The sequence below is a fragment of the Enhydra lutris genome, unplaced genomic scaffold (assembly GCF_002288905.1).
Source record: "Enhydra lutris kenyoni isolate GAN:26980312 unplaced genomic scaffold, ASM228890v2 scaffoldscaffold16, whole genome shotgun sequence".
Classification (NCBI taxonomy): domain Eukaryota; kingdom Metazoa; phylum Chordata; class Mammalia; order Carnivora; family Mustelidae; genus Enhydra; species Enhydra lutris.
The window spans coordinates 15,368,091-15,387,159 of NW_019154100.1; the positions used below are offsets into that span (position 1 = coordinate 15,368,091).

Below are 19,069 nucleotides of genomic sequence, written 5' to 3' on the forward strand. Positions count from 1 at the left end.
CTAAATACCTTTTTACAACAGGTGCAAAACCAGTCATTTCTAACAATTAAATTGCCATTTACAGTAGTTTTTTTTTTGTTTTTTTCTTGTTTTTTAGTTTTTTTGTTTTTGTTTGTTTTTTTGTACACCTTGCAGAGACTCAGAAGTGATAGGGGGAAATGCCCAAGGCAAATAGTCTCCAAGTGGATATTTACACAATGTGAATTAACTGTACCATAGATACCCAGAGAAAACGAACATTTTCTTATGTTGTTATGAAATCAAATAAACATGATATAGCTTCATCATACGTAAAACCTGTAAGACCCCATCCCAAGCCTAAGTAAAAAGTAAACCCCATGTTCCCCGACCCATTCACCCATTATCTTCCTGTTACACAGAATAAATGTTTAGATTACTCCCTCCCACCCTCAAATAAAGTGCGCAGTCCATGGCAGACCATAGAATAATGCAACAGGAAAGCCCCTTTTTGTGTATTATTATTTAAAAATAAAATACAAACAACAAAAATCAAACAAAGATTGAAGAGAACTCAAGAGATTCTCCGCAACCTGCAGAAAGAGAAGAAGCGAGAAGAGGCCCTGCGTGACTGTCCCTTGCATTAATACACATAGCCTTCGTTGTAGGGGTGGGGGTTGCAGCAGCCCCCTTCGGGCATGTAGGCCATGCTCTCGTCAAAGTGAGACAGAGGCACCGTGTCCTCTTCATTGATGTGACGTTCCATGTCTGTCTTCAGCAGTGGGCGCTGATTATCTGGGAAGGCCATGGAGAACAGAGCTTCCGGATCGCACACAAATTTGTAGACATATCTCTCTCCGGCCACCTGATGAAAACAGGGAAGAGAAAAACCCATCCTTATGTATGGTGAGGGATGCTAAGTAAGCATACCTGGGTGATCATGTCATGATACATAGAAACAGTGAATCGCTATGTGGTACACTGAAGCAGACATAAGTTTTTATGTCAATTAACTTCAGAAGAACCACAATTTTCATCATCCCCATATGGGAAAGAGCAGGGAAAGAAAAGAACAAAAACGTGGTTTAATACGTCAGAAAGCAGCCAAGTGTTAGCAGATATCCATAAAAGGAAAAAAAAATGCCCTTACTTTGTAGAATAAACTTCAGTTCAATAGAAGGAAATGCGACCTTGAGTAATGATTGACCTTGAGTAATAATTATATTAATTCCAGGCACAGCTAGAAAGCTTAGTAGTTTGGTCGTTTTACTATAAAGGTAAATTTACACTGTTATTTGTGTGGGGGGGGAATCAATGATTTCACGCAGGCATCTCACATTGAAATTTTTTTTCCTTTTTTTGCTTTTTGCTTTAAATTGTAATATATTTATAAAAAAAAACCTGGACCTTTAAGGTGAGTGTCTCCCTCTTAATATTACATTTCTGAAACTGTAGAAAACCTAAACTTCCAAATCTTAAAAGAAAAATGTTCTGGGTTCCTAATAAGGTTAGACTATGACTCAATGGTTCACAGGGTGAACTGGTTTGTTTCTTTTTTTTTTTTTTTTTTTTTTTTTTTTGGCATTGTGTATTCTCATCTAAAAAAACAAAAGATGCATAGCCTTATTTAAATGAAAGATGGATCAAGAGGACAGCATTATCCTGGATACATCACTTTTAAAAATGAAGGCAAGATGCATTAGACAGAAGTTAAGGATGTGTGTAAAGTGTCAAATTGAAGTAAGAGGTGTAAAAAAGTGAAGGGAATTTAAAATATACAATGCATAGAGAGGAAATGAGAAAAAGAAATGTGACAGCTGCCTGAAATAAAGGAGAAGTAGCATAATTTGTAGGGAATGACATGTCCCAACCTTAAATTCTGAAGACTAATGTTTCTCTAGGAAATTATAAACAATTGAGTGAAACAAATATGCAAACCCCCCTCCATTAATAGATAAAACTGAGGCTCTCAAAAAAGCAGGGGTGGGTTGGGGGTGGAGAGTGGCAGGGGGTGTGTGTATGAACACAATTCTTTGTAGAGACATTGAGGTAAATCTTCATGTATATGAAGAGATTAGTAATTTTAGAAAGGTGAAAATTATTCAATGCCTCTCAGTTCCTATGTATCAAAAAAAAAAAAAAGGGACTGCTAGTTGCTTTGTGTAGAAGGAGAATGTTAAGTTCTTGGTTTATAAACTATCTGTACATGTTTGGAAAATAAGAATCAACCACCAAAGAGTGCTACTCTTCTGGACTCAAGATTTAGAACACTGTTTTGTCCTAGATGTTTTACCTTGTAAGAGGAACCAACTTAGAGATCCCAAATAATCTGAATATTCCTAGGTTTGAAAACAGTGAACACTTAGACATGTTTCTTAAATCAGTCCTCAGTTCCCCTTTTTTAGGAAACAGAAGTGGGAACGGCTCCTTTGGAAAGCCTCCTGTAAAACTGAGATGGAAGTCTCCAGTACATTGCAAAGCAAACAGAGAAGCTGGTGTAAATTTATTTACTTTAGGCCCTTATAAAAAGGAAATTAAGTTCATGAAGGAGAAACTGCCATAAAAGTAAAAACATGCAATATCAGAAACAAAGCTAAGACATAAAATCCTAGTTTTCCTTTTTTTCTTTTTTCAAAGCATTTTGAGAAAAAAAAAAATAAATGGCTTGCATACTTTAGAGCATTTAATAATCTGCTTTGTTTTGTTTGGAGCTGCAAAAAAAGAGGTATTTGCTTTAGGCTACTGGTTGCTTTTTTATCCAACCTGTTGCTATTGGTTATAATTAGAAATGATTTCATAAATCACTGTGGGGAATTAAAATGTACAGCATCCAGTCAAGATTATAAAATCTCTTAAGGAGTCTGTCTTAACTCACAGCTTCCTACTATTTTTCTTACAAAAAAAATTTTGGAACTACTACTCTATTTATTGAACTATGTTAAATGTCATGGAGTTTAGAACAAGGGCTGATAATTACCAAGGGAGATAATGTTTTTCATTATTAGTAATACAATTACAATCTAGAAAATGCTGTACATTAAATATACCCAAACCACAATGCTGAGATAGATAAAACGCGAATTTTACAGGAGAAATGAATCAGAATTTAACAAGCAAGTATCTTTTGAACTGTGCTTTGAAAGATTAGATATTTAAATTATGTTAACTTTTTAAATCTCAGAAGTAACATAAAAAACTGGCAGAAAGTTAAAAAATTATACATTAAATCAAAAGAAATAATGACTTATCATTATATCATCCACAAATAACTACTGTTAAAATATGTGCATAGATTTCTCTAGGCATTTCTAAGTTTTGAAAGAGAAGGTCACACATCCACACTCTTAAAAGCCAAATTCCATCATTTCTTATCTCTTTCAGAACTACTAAAATAAGCAGGGTTTTTCTACATGTTTAGATCCATTTGATTATTTTTATTTCAATTTCTAATCTTTCCATTTAATTGTCCTGAATATATACCACATACATACATAATTTAAGTTTATAAACAAGTGTGGACATATATAAACATTTCCCCTACACACTGAAATATAAAATTGTACATCATAGGTTGTTTTTATTTTTTAACTTTTTTATTTTTTTTAAGGACAGCATACTTTCCCTCTGAGGGACTCTGTTAGAATGGTACCAATGTCAGGTAAAATCACAAGGCAAGACACTGTACAGAGGGAACGCTATCTATCAGTGAGGCTATGAGGGAGTCACAGGTGTGTCAAAGGGCAGCAAGTAAAATGGCTCAACACATATGAAGCAAGGGAGTAAATATGTCTGTAAAGATTGTAAAAAGCCTTCCTTTTTTTGTGCTAGTTAGAAGTAGATTTTAATTTCGTGTGTTTCACCATGAAACAACCTATGCTTTCTTTACTATGCAGCAACACCCCAAAAGTTCTGTCGCATACAGACATTTTTCTAGTCTATATTAGGTGATACATAAATAGTTGCAAATAGTTTGTTTTGCCTTATTTTATTTTATTTTAACAACAACAGCTTTATGAAGTAAGAACACCACCATTTAGCAAGAGAAGAAGCTGTTCCAAAAGGTGATCCACTGAGAAGGCGGCATGCAAACCTCAATCCTGCCTGCATTTTCTTTGACAGCTGCCCCCCCTCCCCACCACCACTGCCCAGGGGAACTGAGCACCTACGGCGCCAGCCCACTGCACGGGTTCCAAATCAGCTAGATGGTGACGGAAATGGAAGGAATAGAACACGTTGGAAAGGATTTGGCTGCAAATGGGAAAGGTGGGTGAGGAGGAAGGGAGGAATTAAAAAATGACCCTGGGGATGAGGTGGAGAAGACAGTGGGGCAGGTAGGTAAGGCTTATGTCTTGAAGGTGAGATTCTGGGAAATAGGAAATGAGTAATGAACTCAGCCTTATCTCTCAAGGATCTTGGGCATTCTAACTCCTGAGGCCAAAAGCTCCAGAGCACGGAATCTGTTTGGTCTAAAAACTCAAAAATGCTGTTTCCTCCATTCTAGTACGTTTCACATAGCTACTGGTCTAGTTTTTCTTGGCATAACTCTAGTGATATAAAAATAGGCCACCATCTGCAATATATACCTATGTTTGTGTCCACCCAATGAACAAAGGAAGCAAACTAAAACAGTAATGTTCACAAGCGATAAATCATAAACTCAGTTCACAGTCTAGACAGCTGGAATGAACACACATGCAAGACTGAAGGCGTAACAATAACAAATATCTGATGTTTTTTCTTTATTCATTACCTTCTTCAAGAATTTTATATTTTGTTCAATGTGTATTCCATTTATCTTAACTTTTTAAAAAGCCACCTTCAAATATTAAGAGAAGCCCATGTGAAATAAAATACATGTAACGTAACTTCGTTTACCAATGAAATAATATCAAATTGTGATTTTTAGTAAATGGTTTTTAGGTAGCTAAGCTGTCAACCAGCAAAACCAGGCAAGACTTCAGGCAAGAAGAAAAGATTTTGCAGGAGAACAGGGAAATGTTCTGAATGTTTTAAGAATCAGAACAAGGAGGGTGAAAGTAAGAATTCAGTTAGTATTGGAATCCATAAACAAAAGCATTTTAAAATTATGTAATTGTGGAGAATGCAGCAGACTATTGACAACTTTGGGAATATATGGAACTATTAGTACTGAAACATTTTTTACCAAATACGGTAAAGTTGGGACTTCCAGAAAGTCTACTTGTTTCTGTAAGATATTATTACATAGGTCTATAATACCCATGAATTTATAACTAGAAAGTCTTGTCATACCAAAACCAAGAGCTAAGCATATGTTAAAATGAGTGAAAACCTTGCTTCAGCAATGCAATGATACGTGGCTTTTAAAGTATGACATGCAGATTAATGTGCAACATTTCAATGAATTTTAATGCTGTTGTAGCTGCTCACCTTTTGCATGATTCCTTTCTCATAATAATAGCGAAGCGAACGGCTAAGTTTATCATAGTTCATAGCTGGCCTGTTTTTCTGAATGCCCCAACGCCGGGCCACCTGCCACCAATACAGAACGACATTGTAGTGTTAAGTATTACCTTATCAAGATATTTCATAAAACATTAGTGAATTAATCCGTTACTTCCAAATCTTCCAAACACATCCAAATTAAAGACAGAAGTAAAGAGGCAAAAGCTATCATGGTCTGAATTTTCCTGCGTCCTGGTTTGCTTTTAAACTGGGCGTGCAGTGATCATTCTGAAACTTCACAATAGAATTCTTTGTCACTATTGTTTTGGATACAAAATTAAATGGAAATAAGGGGATGTGTTTACAATGGGAATGAACAGGCTGCAATTCACCAAAATGAGGCAAGTTTCCCGTTCTGAGATATACCGCCTCTTTTCTCCTTCTTAGTTTTTCTGATAAAACCTATAGACCAAGAACAGCTTAGCAATCTCTTTGTAAAGGTGTTTTCTGAGATTATGATAAACTAGAAAAAAAAATATCCTGTTTGAGACCAAAGAATGAACAAGTGGCATTGTATGTGTAGCAAAGGAAACAGTATACAAATTCATAAACTGAACTGCAAATAATTTTTATTGCCCGAAGCAGCATCAGAATAAAACTGTAACCAATACTGAACTGGGGAATTAAGCATTCATTTAGAGAACAGTAATTGGATACTAAAAATAAGAAGGAAGTGGAAAAGGTCACCAAGAACACGAGTCCACAAACAAAAATCTCTAAAGCAGAATGTCCACTTTGTGGTTTGGTGAAAAAATCTCAGAGCTTCTGAGGCGGTGGGCTTGGAGGAGCAACTTAACTGGCACAGCGGAATTTTTCAAGGAAACCTCCCCCCTCGATTATACGTGCCCCTCCCCCAACCCGGGGCTGGCTGAAGCCTCACACTGAACCGAGTAGCCCATTTCACCACCGCAGCTAAATTCAGGTTCTCAGGAATTTCCATATTTTATTCGTCTGAGCAGAAACTGCAGCTGTCATGCATACCTAGGCAACCCCAAGAAAAACATTATCTAATAGGGTTAGTGTTCTCCTTCATTTCTCTGAAATTCCGGGTTGTTGCTTTGTCACATAGCCTAAAATAGATTGCTTTTCAGAGAGAGCGTTCCATCGCTCTCCACTTTATTAGCAATTACCTTTCCCCGGGGTTTGTTTTTTTCTGTCAAAAATACTGATCCTTGCTCTTTTCTCCCTCCCTAATTTGTATTTCCTGAATGAGGATACAGTGTAATTTAGCCCCCATGCATCAGTACAGCAGAGATGTGACGGAACATGACTACACATCCAGTCACCGCAGCAGGCAGCTCTGAATTTTCCAGAGATAAAGTTCATTTTAATGTAAGTGTTTGAAGCAGTAGTGCAGGGGGAGGGTGGCAATAAGAAATGAAAGCCATACTATCGAAACAAAATGTCTTTTGAAGAACCTAACAATGGGCATCAGCAAATCTTTAGTAGATTAGGCAACTGAACAGCACGCTAACCTGGAAGGGCCATGGAAATAAACTCCTAATATTTCCTTAAATTAAACACCAGTTTCTGATACCTTTCCTTTTTTTTTTTTTTTAAAGATTTTATTTATTTATTTGACAGAGATCACAAGTAGGCAGAGAGGCAGGCAGAGAGAGAGAGGGGGGAAGCAGGCTCCCCGCTGAGCAGAGAGCCCAATGCGGGTCTCGATCCCAGGACCCTGAGATCTTGACCTGAGCCGAAGGCAGAGGCTTTAACCCACTGAGCCAACCGGCGCTCCTGAATACCTTTTCATTTATAAATGGTTCTCCTCTAGAAATTGACTAGGGTGCACCTAGAAAGTAAAATACTTGCAACCAACTTTAAGACAACCCTGTGGAGGATGCCTGGGTGGCTCAGTTGTTAAGCATCTGCCTTCTGCTGAGGTCATGACCCCAGGGTGTTGGGATCAAGCCCTGCATGGGGCTCCCTGCTCAGCGGAGAGTCTGCTTCTCCCTCTGCCTCTCCCCCGGCTTGTGCATGCTCTCCCTCTTGTAAAAATAAATGAACAACTATTAAAAAAAAGGGGGGGGGCGCCTGGGTGGCTCAGGGGGTTGAGCCTCTGCCTTTGGCTCAGGTCATGATCTCAGGGTCCTGGGATCGAGTTCCGCATCGGGCTCTCTGCTTGGCAGGGAGCCTGCTTCCTCCTCTCTCTCTGTCTGCCTCTCTGCCTACTTGTGATTTCTGTCTGTCAAATAAATAAATAATCTTTAGAAAAAAAAAAAAAAAAAAGACAACCCAGTGGAAGTTTCTAGGGAGGGAACGAAGATTTTTTTGAGACCATAAGCAGTCTGACTTTTAGGATGCCAGTTAATTCTAAGCACAACTGGGTATTATTAGACATTTTTAAAGAATAGAATATATTCTTAGAGCTGTTTGGCTTCATTCAATGTCACCTGCATCATAAAGGGAAGTGGGACACACCAAAATGCCTATGAGATGCAGACAAGTTATGCAAGGTAAGTTCTAGAGATGTACTCTATCACATGTAGATGCCACTCTACCACATGCATGCCCACAGTTAACAATGCTGTCTTGGACACCTAAAAATTTGAGAAGAGGGCAAATCCCATGTTAAATGTTTTTACCACAATAATAAAAAAGATTGAAACTTAAAGTCAACAGATGATACAATTAATTTCCAGGATAGGTTAGGCCACCTACCAACTGAGAAAGCCCATTCAGCCCTCATGTGTGAGCCACCCATCACTGCTATCTCCTGTACCGCTAAAAGCCAAAGCAACATGCTCAGCATGGAGTGGGTGTGGTGGTGGAACACTTCCAGTGACTTCCTAGATACCCCTTCAAGTGAAAACTTGGACTATTAGTGAGGAAACTGAAAAGGTGCCTACACTATAAAAATCTCTGTTGGGGCACCTGGGTGGCACAGTCGATTAAGCAGTTAAGAGTCAAACTGTTGGTTGCAACTCAGGTCATGATCTCAAGGTCATGGGATCGAATCCCATGTTGGGCTCTGGCTCAGCATGGAGTCTGCTTGTCCCTCTACCTCTGCTCCTCGCCCCCCCACACTCTCTCAAATACATGAATAAATAAAATCTTTTTAAAAAAATCACTCCCACTGTCAAATGAATTAAGTTGGAAAATGTAACAGTTCAAGCATTAACTGATTTTTAAAAATCCTGTTTGAATACCCAACATAAACCTGGAGACCACAATCAGGTCCTGGTTATCAGACTTCCTGGTAATTCTTCTAGCTCATCAAGTTTGAATATCTTTGAAAGACTTCTTCTCTGAGTCCTAGAGATGCTTTGCTATGTTAATAATTGTTCCCTGAGACAATTCCCTAGGATCCATGATTAATGTGAAAATAACATTTCATTATCTCAAATATCTCAAAAAGAGAGATGTTAAAGAGCATGTGCTGGCTAATGTTACCCAAACACACTGAGCAGATAATCAGCACAGGACGACAGTCTCACACAATATTATTTTAAACTGCAAAATGAAATAGAAAGAAATGAGCCAACGCGTTATCTCTTATAAGGTTGGCTTCTGAGCACCTTCCAGGAGCCGTGCTGACAGAGACCCTCAAAGAGCTCCTGTGTGGTACAACAAGGAGGGTGACAGTGGGCCACAGAGGGTGAAGAAACTTCACAAAGACTTTCCAAAGAATAAATTTAAATGGCACAGCCACTGCCTAATGGAAGCCATTCCAACGGTGAGCAGAGCGGCATTAGAAATGTGATGTTTCATTTTGAACAAAAGCCTTAGAAGGCTTAGTACTCACTGAACAATCACTGAATTAGTCACTCTTTGGAAATGGTCTACTAACTCTGAATCGCCTGGCCCTTTTTTACCTTATAAGTCTTCCACAGAAAAGGAATCTAAATGTCTGTCATTCTGAACAGATATAACGGCATGTCTTTCCAGCATTTAAAAATCATAGAAATTCAGAATCTGATGAAGTTAATGGACATCCGTTCAAGTCTTCTCTTCTACTTATTCAACCTGATCATCATGAAAGTCAACAATTGCTAAATAAAGAAGTTAATTACACTCATAAGGATTTTATTCTTCCGAGATCAATAATGACCAACATAATTCCGTACTGTTTCCATCTTAACAAATATATGGCAAAAACGAAAAGTCCTGTTTCTGCTCACTTCATTTTAGCCATAGGTAAAGGGGAATGACTGACATAAATTCCCACTGAAGGTCCTCAGTTCTAGGCTGAACAACTCTTGCAGTGATTATGAACATGGCGGAGAGCATACACTGCCATCATCTTAAAAGGCTTTCAAGTTACTTTACAGTAAGTGTTTCCAGTCTCCCTTTGCTAGTGCTTCACATTTTTATGGGTCTTTCACTTACATCATTTAAGTACATCTACATAAAAATAAATTTCCTTTGACAAATTAAGCCTTAGACAATTCTAGATATGGATATTTTCAAATTCTGATATTGAGCCCTCTGTGCCTGGGTGTTTGGTTAGGGCAATGGAAATGCAAAGCTAACCCTCTAGACTACTAGTGTACTGATAGAATCTGAAGTAGACAAAACTATGCTAACTAGTTCTTACGTCCAACTGCTTTTAATACAAATTTGAATCAGATCATCCCTTTAATAAGAAAGATGACTTATTTTCTGGATATCAAACAAGGACATGTTATCTGATTATGAATGAATGTTCAGAAGGCAGGAACTTTAAGATGTATGGGCCCATTAGCCCAGATTGTAGATGTCCAGTCTATACTAATCTAAACTAATCACTTTGGGTTCAAAAATAGCTGGATATCTTCCTACATTTTACATGTTTTTGAGGCATTTAGACCCTACAGCCAATATAAGCGGGCATAGGCATGTTAATTGAAAATCATCCAGGGGTGCCTGGATGACTTGGCTTGGCTCAGTGGGTCAAGCATCTGCCTTCGGCTCAGGTCATGGTCCCAGGGTCCTAGGATTGAGTCCCGCATCAGGCTCCTTGCTTGGGGGGCGGGGAGGGGGGGTCTGCTTCTTCCACTGCCTGCCACTCCCCCACTTATGTGCACTCTTTCTCTCTCTGACAAATAAATAAATAAAATCTTTAAAAAAGAAAAAGTCATCCATTGCTTTCTTGACTAATGTAAACTAAAGTCAATTTTAATAGTAGCCGAGAAAGCACCTTTAGTAAGAGTCAAACATTTTATATAAAAGTCACCTTTCTATAGAGATCCAAAATGCTATTGGTGGGTTATGCTGTGATAATAACAGTAGTTTTCATCCTCAAGCTAGACCTGGAGAGAATGAAAACTGAACTGAGAAGTTCTTCAGGAAAATACTCCATTTGCATGTACATAGGGGTCATGTTCTTTTCTTCTCTTAAATGAAGACTCTTTTTTTCCTTTGCACACCTTCTAATTCAGAAGGTTTCTCTAATGTTTTAAAATTTTTAAAAAATACATTTTCAGCATAGTAATCAATATATGTTTCGTTATATTGTGATATATCCAATTTTCCCAATAAAAATCTACTAAACCCACCTCTTCAGGCTCAATCAGTTTAAATTCCATGCCTCGCCCGGTCCAGGCAATGAAATGAGAATTTGAAGGATCATCCAGAAGAGCCACCAAAAACTGCCAGAGCTGAAGGGATCCCCGCCGCTGGTATGTGGGTCCTTCCCGATACATTCCTGGCTCCTGTTTGATGTCTCCTATATGAAAAAAATGTTGAAGTTTCTATTATTAGCAATATTATGACGTTTCCCTAAAATTTACATTAAACCAATCATGAAAATGGTTAAACCACAACCACTTTATGGGTTTCTGTGAAATATAACATCACCACTTTAAATAGGGCTTTAAAACATTTAAGGATTTTATGTAAACCAAGAACCTGTACAAACTTACAAACAACTATATGTAACATGTCAGGGTCAAAATAAATGTAAACAGGTGTAGAGTAAATCCACGAATGTCATTTTCTTATTAAAATTTTGTACAACTATCTCTTTGTTTTCACAATCATTTATCTAAAAACCGTATCATCCAATCCCACTTCCTCTTGTTTTTATTGTTAATGACTTTATTCCCTGCTCTAAGAAACATAGAAGAGGAAGTAATCAATTCGAAGCTCTGGGCATTTTATTTGTACAAATTCTGCAAATTATAATTTGTAATGCCACATGGAAAAAAATTACAAATTTTATTGCAAATATTTCAAAGCAAATTTACTCTTTTATTTATTCATTTACTTATTTTCACCAATTTATTTATTTATATGAGAGAGAAAAAGAGCAGGGGGAGAGGTAGAGGGAAAGGCAGAGAATCCCACCCAGACTCACGCTGAGCCCGATGTGGGACTTGATCCCACGACCCTGAGATCACAACCTGAGCCAGAATCAAGAGTTGGACTCAACTGACAGAGCCACCCAGGTGTCCCACCTCAAAGGAAATTTATTCTTAAACTCTGAGTTAAGTAATCTATATATTATATAAATTAGTAAAATCTCTTAATAATTCAGGTCATATTGGATTATTATTATACCATCTTTTCCCCACACCTTCATACTGGCACTACCACTTCCTTAACTGGCAGGAATAAAAATTCATTTTTCTTTATCTCTTCTTTGCATTTCAGTCATGTGAATTTAGCTTGCAAGTCTTTTTCTCAAGTGCAATCTAAAAACACATATACAGGCACTTTCTGTAAATCTATATTTTTAATCAAGAAAGGCTGGTTTGTGTTACATTTACTTGTTATTTATACATAGTGTAAAAACCTATTAAGTAGATTATAGCAATAAGGGAGTTACTGTTGTAATTCTTCTGGTATAAATCTGGTTATCTTGTTTTTACCAAACAAACAAAAACTCAGTCATAACTCCTGATTATTTACATCTACCTCCAGCCAACCATCCCCCCAAATATGTGGAATTGGTCACACTGGGGATAAAATGTCTAGGGCCCTACACACATATCATTGTTATGGCACGAATTTTTCTTCTCCACTCTAGAAACAATTCAGAGAGAATATAATCAAGCCAATCTATTCACAGTAAGTGTGAATTATAAAACAAACCAAATCAGAGGCTTTCTTAAACCTTTCCTTTGGTTAACATACATATACCTCTTAAAATAATTACAGAAAGAATACTTTAAAAACCACAACCAAAATAAAATTATTCAGTCACTAGCTACTAGAAATCATCATGTCATTTTGGTCTAAGCTAGATAACACAGAAGTGTCTCTTCATACTGTTGTCGATGACCGTTTTATTTATCTTAGTTTTTCCTTCTGAGACTTAACAAATTTCTACATGGGGGTAACTGAGCAATTATGCAGAGTGAGTGAAACTCTGTCAAATTTTATAATCTCTAGATTGCTTCTGCCTGTAAATGTGATGGACTATACCAGCCTTCTCAATGAAAAAATAACCCTTTGCTTTTCTATTCCCTTGGTCTCTATTCCTCATAAAATAAAAAACTAATACTATCTTCCAAAAAACAAGTCTCTTCGTACGAAACTGAAGAATATTTCAAAGTCAAAGGGAATAAGTAATCAAGACAGATTGCTTCCCTAAACGTTAGTGTGACTTAGGCCTGTTAGATTATATCATAACCCTATTGGTAGTTACGAGCTGATTTTACTTCCTTATATGCCCATCCTGGTAATCAAGACGGCTTAAAATGTTAAGCTCACTGAAAATGAAAAACAAAACAAAACAAAAAACTGATGGAGGTCACTCCACAGAGGGAAGGCTTTATGCTTTGTCTTAAGAGGAAAGGCTGTATTTTAAGACTTGTGACGCTTGGCTGATCGCGTCACAAACCACACTGGCGCTCCAAGCTTAAAACTAACATCTATTTGGAATAAGGCCAAAAAAGTGACTCCAACTAGAGCTTAACCCTGTGACCCTGAATGAATTTAGCCATTTAAAGGAAGACTCAGGAAACAGATATTCCCCAAATTATCATTCTTTCAGATTAGGACCAGAGTAGCAAAAACCTCAGGAACAGAAGAGTCTTCAAGAAACTAATGAAAGCTGAAGAAGCTAAGTGAGCATGTACTTTGCTGTTTAAATAAAGACAATTAGGGGCACCTTGGTGGCTCAGTGGGTTAAAGCCTCTGCCTTTAGCTCAGTTCAAGATCTCAGGGTCCTGGGATAGAGCCCAGCATCAGGCTCTCTGCTCAGCAGGGAGCTTGCTTCCCCCTCTCTCTCTGCCTGCCTCTCTGCCTACTTGTGATCTCTGTCTGTCAAATAAATAAATAAATAAATATATATATATATATATATATATATATATACATATTTTAAAAAATAATGACAATTAAAAACTTCTGACAGCTACGAATTCATTACAGCCATGATCCCCAAAGTTCGTGCAATCAGCTAATCAGAGGGTTCCTGCTCATTTCCTGTTAGACAATCAAAGCAGGAAATAGGGAGACCACTCTGAAGAACCATTAAATCAATAAACTGTTCACTTTCCCTGAAGCTTCCTCATAGATGCTGACTTCTGCCACTTTAGTCGAGAGGAAAAAAAAAAAAAAAAAGTCTATCTAACTTGACACTCATTTTTAAAGCCTGGGACCTTTTCACTGCAAAAGTGAGGAATATTAAAAACCTAATGCTTTCCTAACTCCATCTTAAGCAATTACAAAGTAACTGCACATTAGTAATGAACATCTTCCCAGGGGAAAAAAAAAGGAAAAACTCCAAAAGAAGGACTAACGATCACTAACTAAATGGGCAGCTATGTTGTTCCTGTGTTCCATAATGCATCTTTTCTCAAATAATAAAAGAGAAGCTGCATTAGTCATCCGTGTATCCACACTTGCATGCTTTCTGTTCTGCTTTGTTAATTACGGGATCAGCTTTCAATAAATCTCGAATAAGCTGCATGTGCTCAGCAGGGCAATGGAAAGACACTTCATACTCTACACAAAGCTCAGCAAGAACGATACTCTCTGATTCTGTCTTTAAAATGAGATCTCAAGGGTGCCTGGGTGGCTCAGCCGTTAAGCATCTACCTTCGGCTCAGGTCATGATGCCAGGGTCCTGGGATTGAGCCCCACGTGGGGCTCCCTGCTCAGCAGGGAGCCTGCTTTTCCCTCTCCCCCTGTTTGTGTTCCTTCTCTCACTCTCTGTCAATAAATAAATAAAATCTTAAAAAAATAAAATAAATAAAAATAAGATCTCTCACAGGACAAAGAAAAAAAGCTTCTGAATAGGGGAAGGAAGGGAGAATTTATAACAGGTAAAGTTCAGCAAGAGTTGAATGCATTATAAGTGATGTGCATAGAAATCTTCAAGTTGGGGGGTGCCCGGGTGGCTGAGTCCTTAAGCATCTGGCTTCGGCTCAGGTCATGATCCAGGGGTCCTGGGATTGAGCCCTGCATCAGGCTCCCTGCTCAGTGGGAAGCCTGCTTCTCCCTCTTCCACTCCCCCTGCTTGTGTTCCCTCTCTTGCTGTGTCTCTCTCTATCAAATAAATAAAAATCTTAAAAAAAAAAAAAAAGAAAGAAAGAAAGAAAGAAAGAAAGAAAACGTCAAGCAGGAATGTCAACTGTTTTCAGAAGAGTCGAGGGTGATCTCTCCACTCCCTCCTAAAAAAATATCGAACCTGCAGCACAATGAGAAACCTACCATCAAATTTCTCTGGGACAACACAGGTGTCATCGTAAAACTGCCTGGGCCCCTTCTCAAACATACAGCCTGTGGGAGGAAATAGGATACATTTATTCGTGATACAAATGAAGCTCACAAGCAACTTAAAATATAGCCATTAACACAAAAATTGGGGTAGAAAAGGACTCTGCCATTTTTCAGCTCTGTGACCTTAGGCACAATACGTAGCCTCTGTGTCTCTGTTTCCTTACCTGTAAAATGGGAATGATAATAAATCACCTATCTTAAAGGGATTGTCGTGAGGATTAACTGATTTAATATACAGAAGTTTAGAACAGTACCTGGCACATAGTGATAGATGACATTAGATAGGGGTTTTATTATTACCCCAAGCACAGAGCAGGTAAATGCTGGCAAATATAGAAATTACAATATATCATCTCCTTTTTCATTTTCTTCCAAGTTTTGTTATTCATGAGACAGGAGGAAAATCAAGATGAGTTACTTATATTTACCTTACACCATACCCTGATAAACTGAAACACATTCAGTTTCCCTCTTACTTCCCTGGAGAAATATTTAGCTAGGCTAGCCTCATGTTTTCATCTTCAACAGCCAAAACAGTTTTACATTTTCTTTTTAACTTTCCTTTTTATCCTGTAACAAAACTAAGTCCACAGGAAAAATGCAAAATAAATCAACAGCTTTTATACTCTTTTTCTCCCGCATATATCCTTGACTATGACCTTCACTGAACTGCTGTCGTCTTTAATCACCAGTAAGAAAGTTCATGTTCTTTAGTCACAGTTTTCTTTCCTAGAGGTACTGGTCTCTACGGTGAGCACATAATATTCCCAATAGCAGTGACAATAATTACAGTGGATTTCGGCTAAATTTTTGGTCCCAAATATTCTGGATTGACCAGCTTATTATACTCTTCTTTAAATATCAGCATTTACTTCTATCAGTATCACTCATATGAACCAGTATTAGACCTAACCTAAAAAGATGCACCTATGTCATCCTACCGAAGACACAGAACACTAATGTCATGAACCATGCACATATTTCCAGAAACACCTTAAGAGGTAATTTATCTAGAGAAGATTCTTTTTATCCATTACTTTGCAGGTATTTGGTCCATTAGACCAAAGCTTTCCCACCATGGTTACTGTGAACACATCCACAATAAAAACTCCTGTAGGCCTCTTATGTGAAATCCCATTCTTAACAATTATTTGCCTAAAAATGAAAAATCCAGGATATATAAAGGCAAATATATTTAAATCTATTCTCTTTTATTTTAAAACACAGACTTAGTTCTGGGGCGCCTGGGTGGCTCAGTGGGTTGAGCCTCTGCCTTCGGCTCGGGTCATGATCTCGGGGTCCTGGGATCGAGTCCCACATCGGGCTCTCTGCTCTGCAGGGAGCCTGCTTCCTCCTCTCTCTCTCTGCTTGCCTCTCTGCCCACTTGTGATCTCTGTCAAATAAATAAAATCTTAAAAAAAAAAAAACACAGACTTAGTTCTTAAAGCAAAACTGAAATTCCTCGAAGATTCATTTCAATAGAGAATAGTAAGGTAGGCTAATCTATAAAGCACATGTTCTATTTTAAAAGGATGTGGTTGTTGGCAAAAAAAAAACAAACCACACAGAAATCCACTTTTCAGCTGTTTATACACACATGACTCATGTTAACAACGACATTCAAGATAACATGAGCTGAAACATCTTCCTTTTACTTTAAAAAGATAAACGTTTTAAAACAGTGGTTTAGGGAACAACAGTGATTTTTCCCATAAAACATAATGATTAATGAAATTACTGGATCTTTGGTATGTATGATAATGTTGACCATATTTACAAGGAATTTCAATAACAGAAAACTTAACTTCTGTTCTGCTGGGATGAGCCAGGAAGCCTTCTTGCCTCATATAAATGGAGTGGCAGCTAGGCACTTCTGAAAGAAGAAACATCATCAGTCAGAGAAGTTTGGAGCTGAAAAATGTGCTGTTACCAATAGACAAGAGTGCAGACAGGAAAATAAGAAAAACTGACATGAGTCTCCATGAGGGGAGCTTCCAACTATAGTTAACATTTCAGGCAGGGCCCACACAGGAAATGGAAAGACAAGGGGCACCTGGCTGGCTCAGTCAGTTAAGTGTCCGACTTTGATTTCAGCTGAGGTCATGATCTCAGGGTTGTAAGATCGAGCCCTGCATTGGGTTCCAAGCTCAGCACGGAATCTGCTTGACATTCTCCCCCTCTGCCCCTCTCCCAGCTATAGCACACTCTCTCATTTACTAAAATAAATAAATAAATAAATCTTTAAAAAAAAAAAAAAAGAAAGAAAGAAAGAAAAGAAAAGAAAGGGAAAAATGAGAAGCATATCAGGGCAGACACAGATTCTCTCCAAAAGGCTTGTAAATTCAAAGTTTTACCCACATTTACTGAAAGATGGCTCTCCTGCAACCCCACATGAATGTGAAAGTGACCTTGAAACAAATGGTGTCATGAGTAAAGCTACATTTGGGGGCAATTACGGGATAAGTTTGTATATCCTTGGTGTTCAAAGCAAAGATCAACAAAGATTCAGTCATGGTTTATTTCATGAACACTGGTAGAAATTATTACGAAAAGACAAAATTGCCACATCTCTTAAAATTACTCCAGCCTTTTAAGATTATTGTTATTTTTCACCCCCAGAAAAAAGTATGATTGCCTTTTTATTTTGTTAAGCACACAGGTCATAATCAAAACAAATGGGGCTATAAAACAGAAATCCAACAATTTCATAGCAAACACATGATGACGTTAGGAGTAAGGCCTTGCCTACCTGACCAAGTTAACTCATCACTGAGAAAATAAACCTGGTTAATGGTTAAACTTGAGTCACAGTGATGGCTGTGTATTTAACGTGTTTAGTACCTTAGATAAAGGGAAAAGGGCAGACACACAGATTAGGAGACAAAAGATTAAAATTTGAGTCCTTAACTTATTACTAATAAACCTAAGTGACTTTAGGTAAGCCATTCTGTATCTAAGCTTATATAAAATAAAGTGTCGGATCAGATATCATCTAAAGTCTATTATAGGCTCAAGTTCTTTGATTCTGAATAGAATGTCACTCACAGTGACCAGAGCCTGATTTCTGCTGAAGCCACTGAAACCGCAGGAAGGACCCTCCACTTACAGCAATCCCTCCTGATGCCCTGCACATTTCGTAGAAGCTGTTTCTTTTTCTTTCAGAATATTCCCCAAATATTATGTTTTAGGTCCCATGAACTTGGGCCCAACCCTGTACAGAATATACACAGACTCTATAGGAAGGTATAATTATATGTGACTGAATTAATTCTATCTTCTGTATGTATACTCAAGTTTTTGAAACTTTAAACATATACAAAAATAAACTTATAAAAGAGAGGCAGGGCAGGGGTTCGTGGGGGGAAGGGAGGGAAAAATGAAACAAGGTGGGGTGGAGAGGGAGACACACCATAAGAGACTCTTAATCTCAGGAAACAAACTGAGGGCTGCTGGAGGGGAGCAGGGGGAAGGGTAGGGTGGCTGGGGGATGGTCACTGGTGCTATGGTGAGTGCTGTGAATTGGGTAAGACTGATGATTCACAGACCTGTACCCCTAAAATAAATAATACATTATATGTTAATTAAAAAATACATATGGCAAATGTCCTATTTAATATAAGAGTATGTCCTCCATTCTACCACTTGTAGCAAATACATGATTTTTGAACAAGTAACAAAGAACACTTAAATGAATTGGGAGCTAAAGACCCTCATGTCTTCTTAACTAACCATCCACAGACTTTCACGTTGTAACAGATAATTAGCACTATTTATCTGGCCTACAGGCCATTCTTCCTTGGTCTGGAATGTTCCATTTTTAAAGTGTATCTGATTTTTTAAAAATTTGCCTGGTATTAATGTCAACCAAAATATGAGATAATTTTTCACAGAAAAAAAGTTTACGTGGTTTTAGTCACAAATAGCTTAATGGCGCTTCATAAGAGCTATAACACTTAAAAGTATGTAGAAATCA

At 37.8% G+C, this 19,069-nt stretch overlaps 1 protein-coding gene across 5 annotated transcripts in view; it reads right to left on the reverse strand.

Moving 5' to 3' along the window:
* Positions 1–209: 209 nt before the first annotated feature.
* LOC111147307 (ETS variant 1) overlaps positions 210–19,069 on the reverse strand; it is a 92,731-nt gene continuing 73,871 nt past the window's right edge. For all 5 annotated transcript variants that reach the window (XM_022503282.1, XM_022503281.1, XM_022503284.1 and 2 more), the window contains 6 exons: positions 16,902–16,969; position 15,537; positions 15,028–15,096; positions 10,923–11,092; positions 5,368–5,469; positions 210–823 (listed from right to left, as the gene is read on the reverse strand). In XM_022503282.1, the coding sequence (XP_022358990.1) occupies positions 602–823; positions 5,368–5,469; positions 10,923–11,092; positions 15,028–15,096; position 15,537; positions 16,902–16,969 (632 nt within the window). In that variant the 3' untranslated portion in view covers positions 210–601. The remainder of the gene's footprint in view (positions 824–5,367; positions 5,470–10,922; positions 11,093–15,027; positions 15,097–15,536; positions 15,538–16,901; positions 16,970–19,069) is intronic.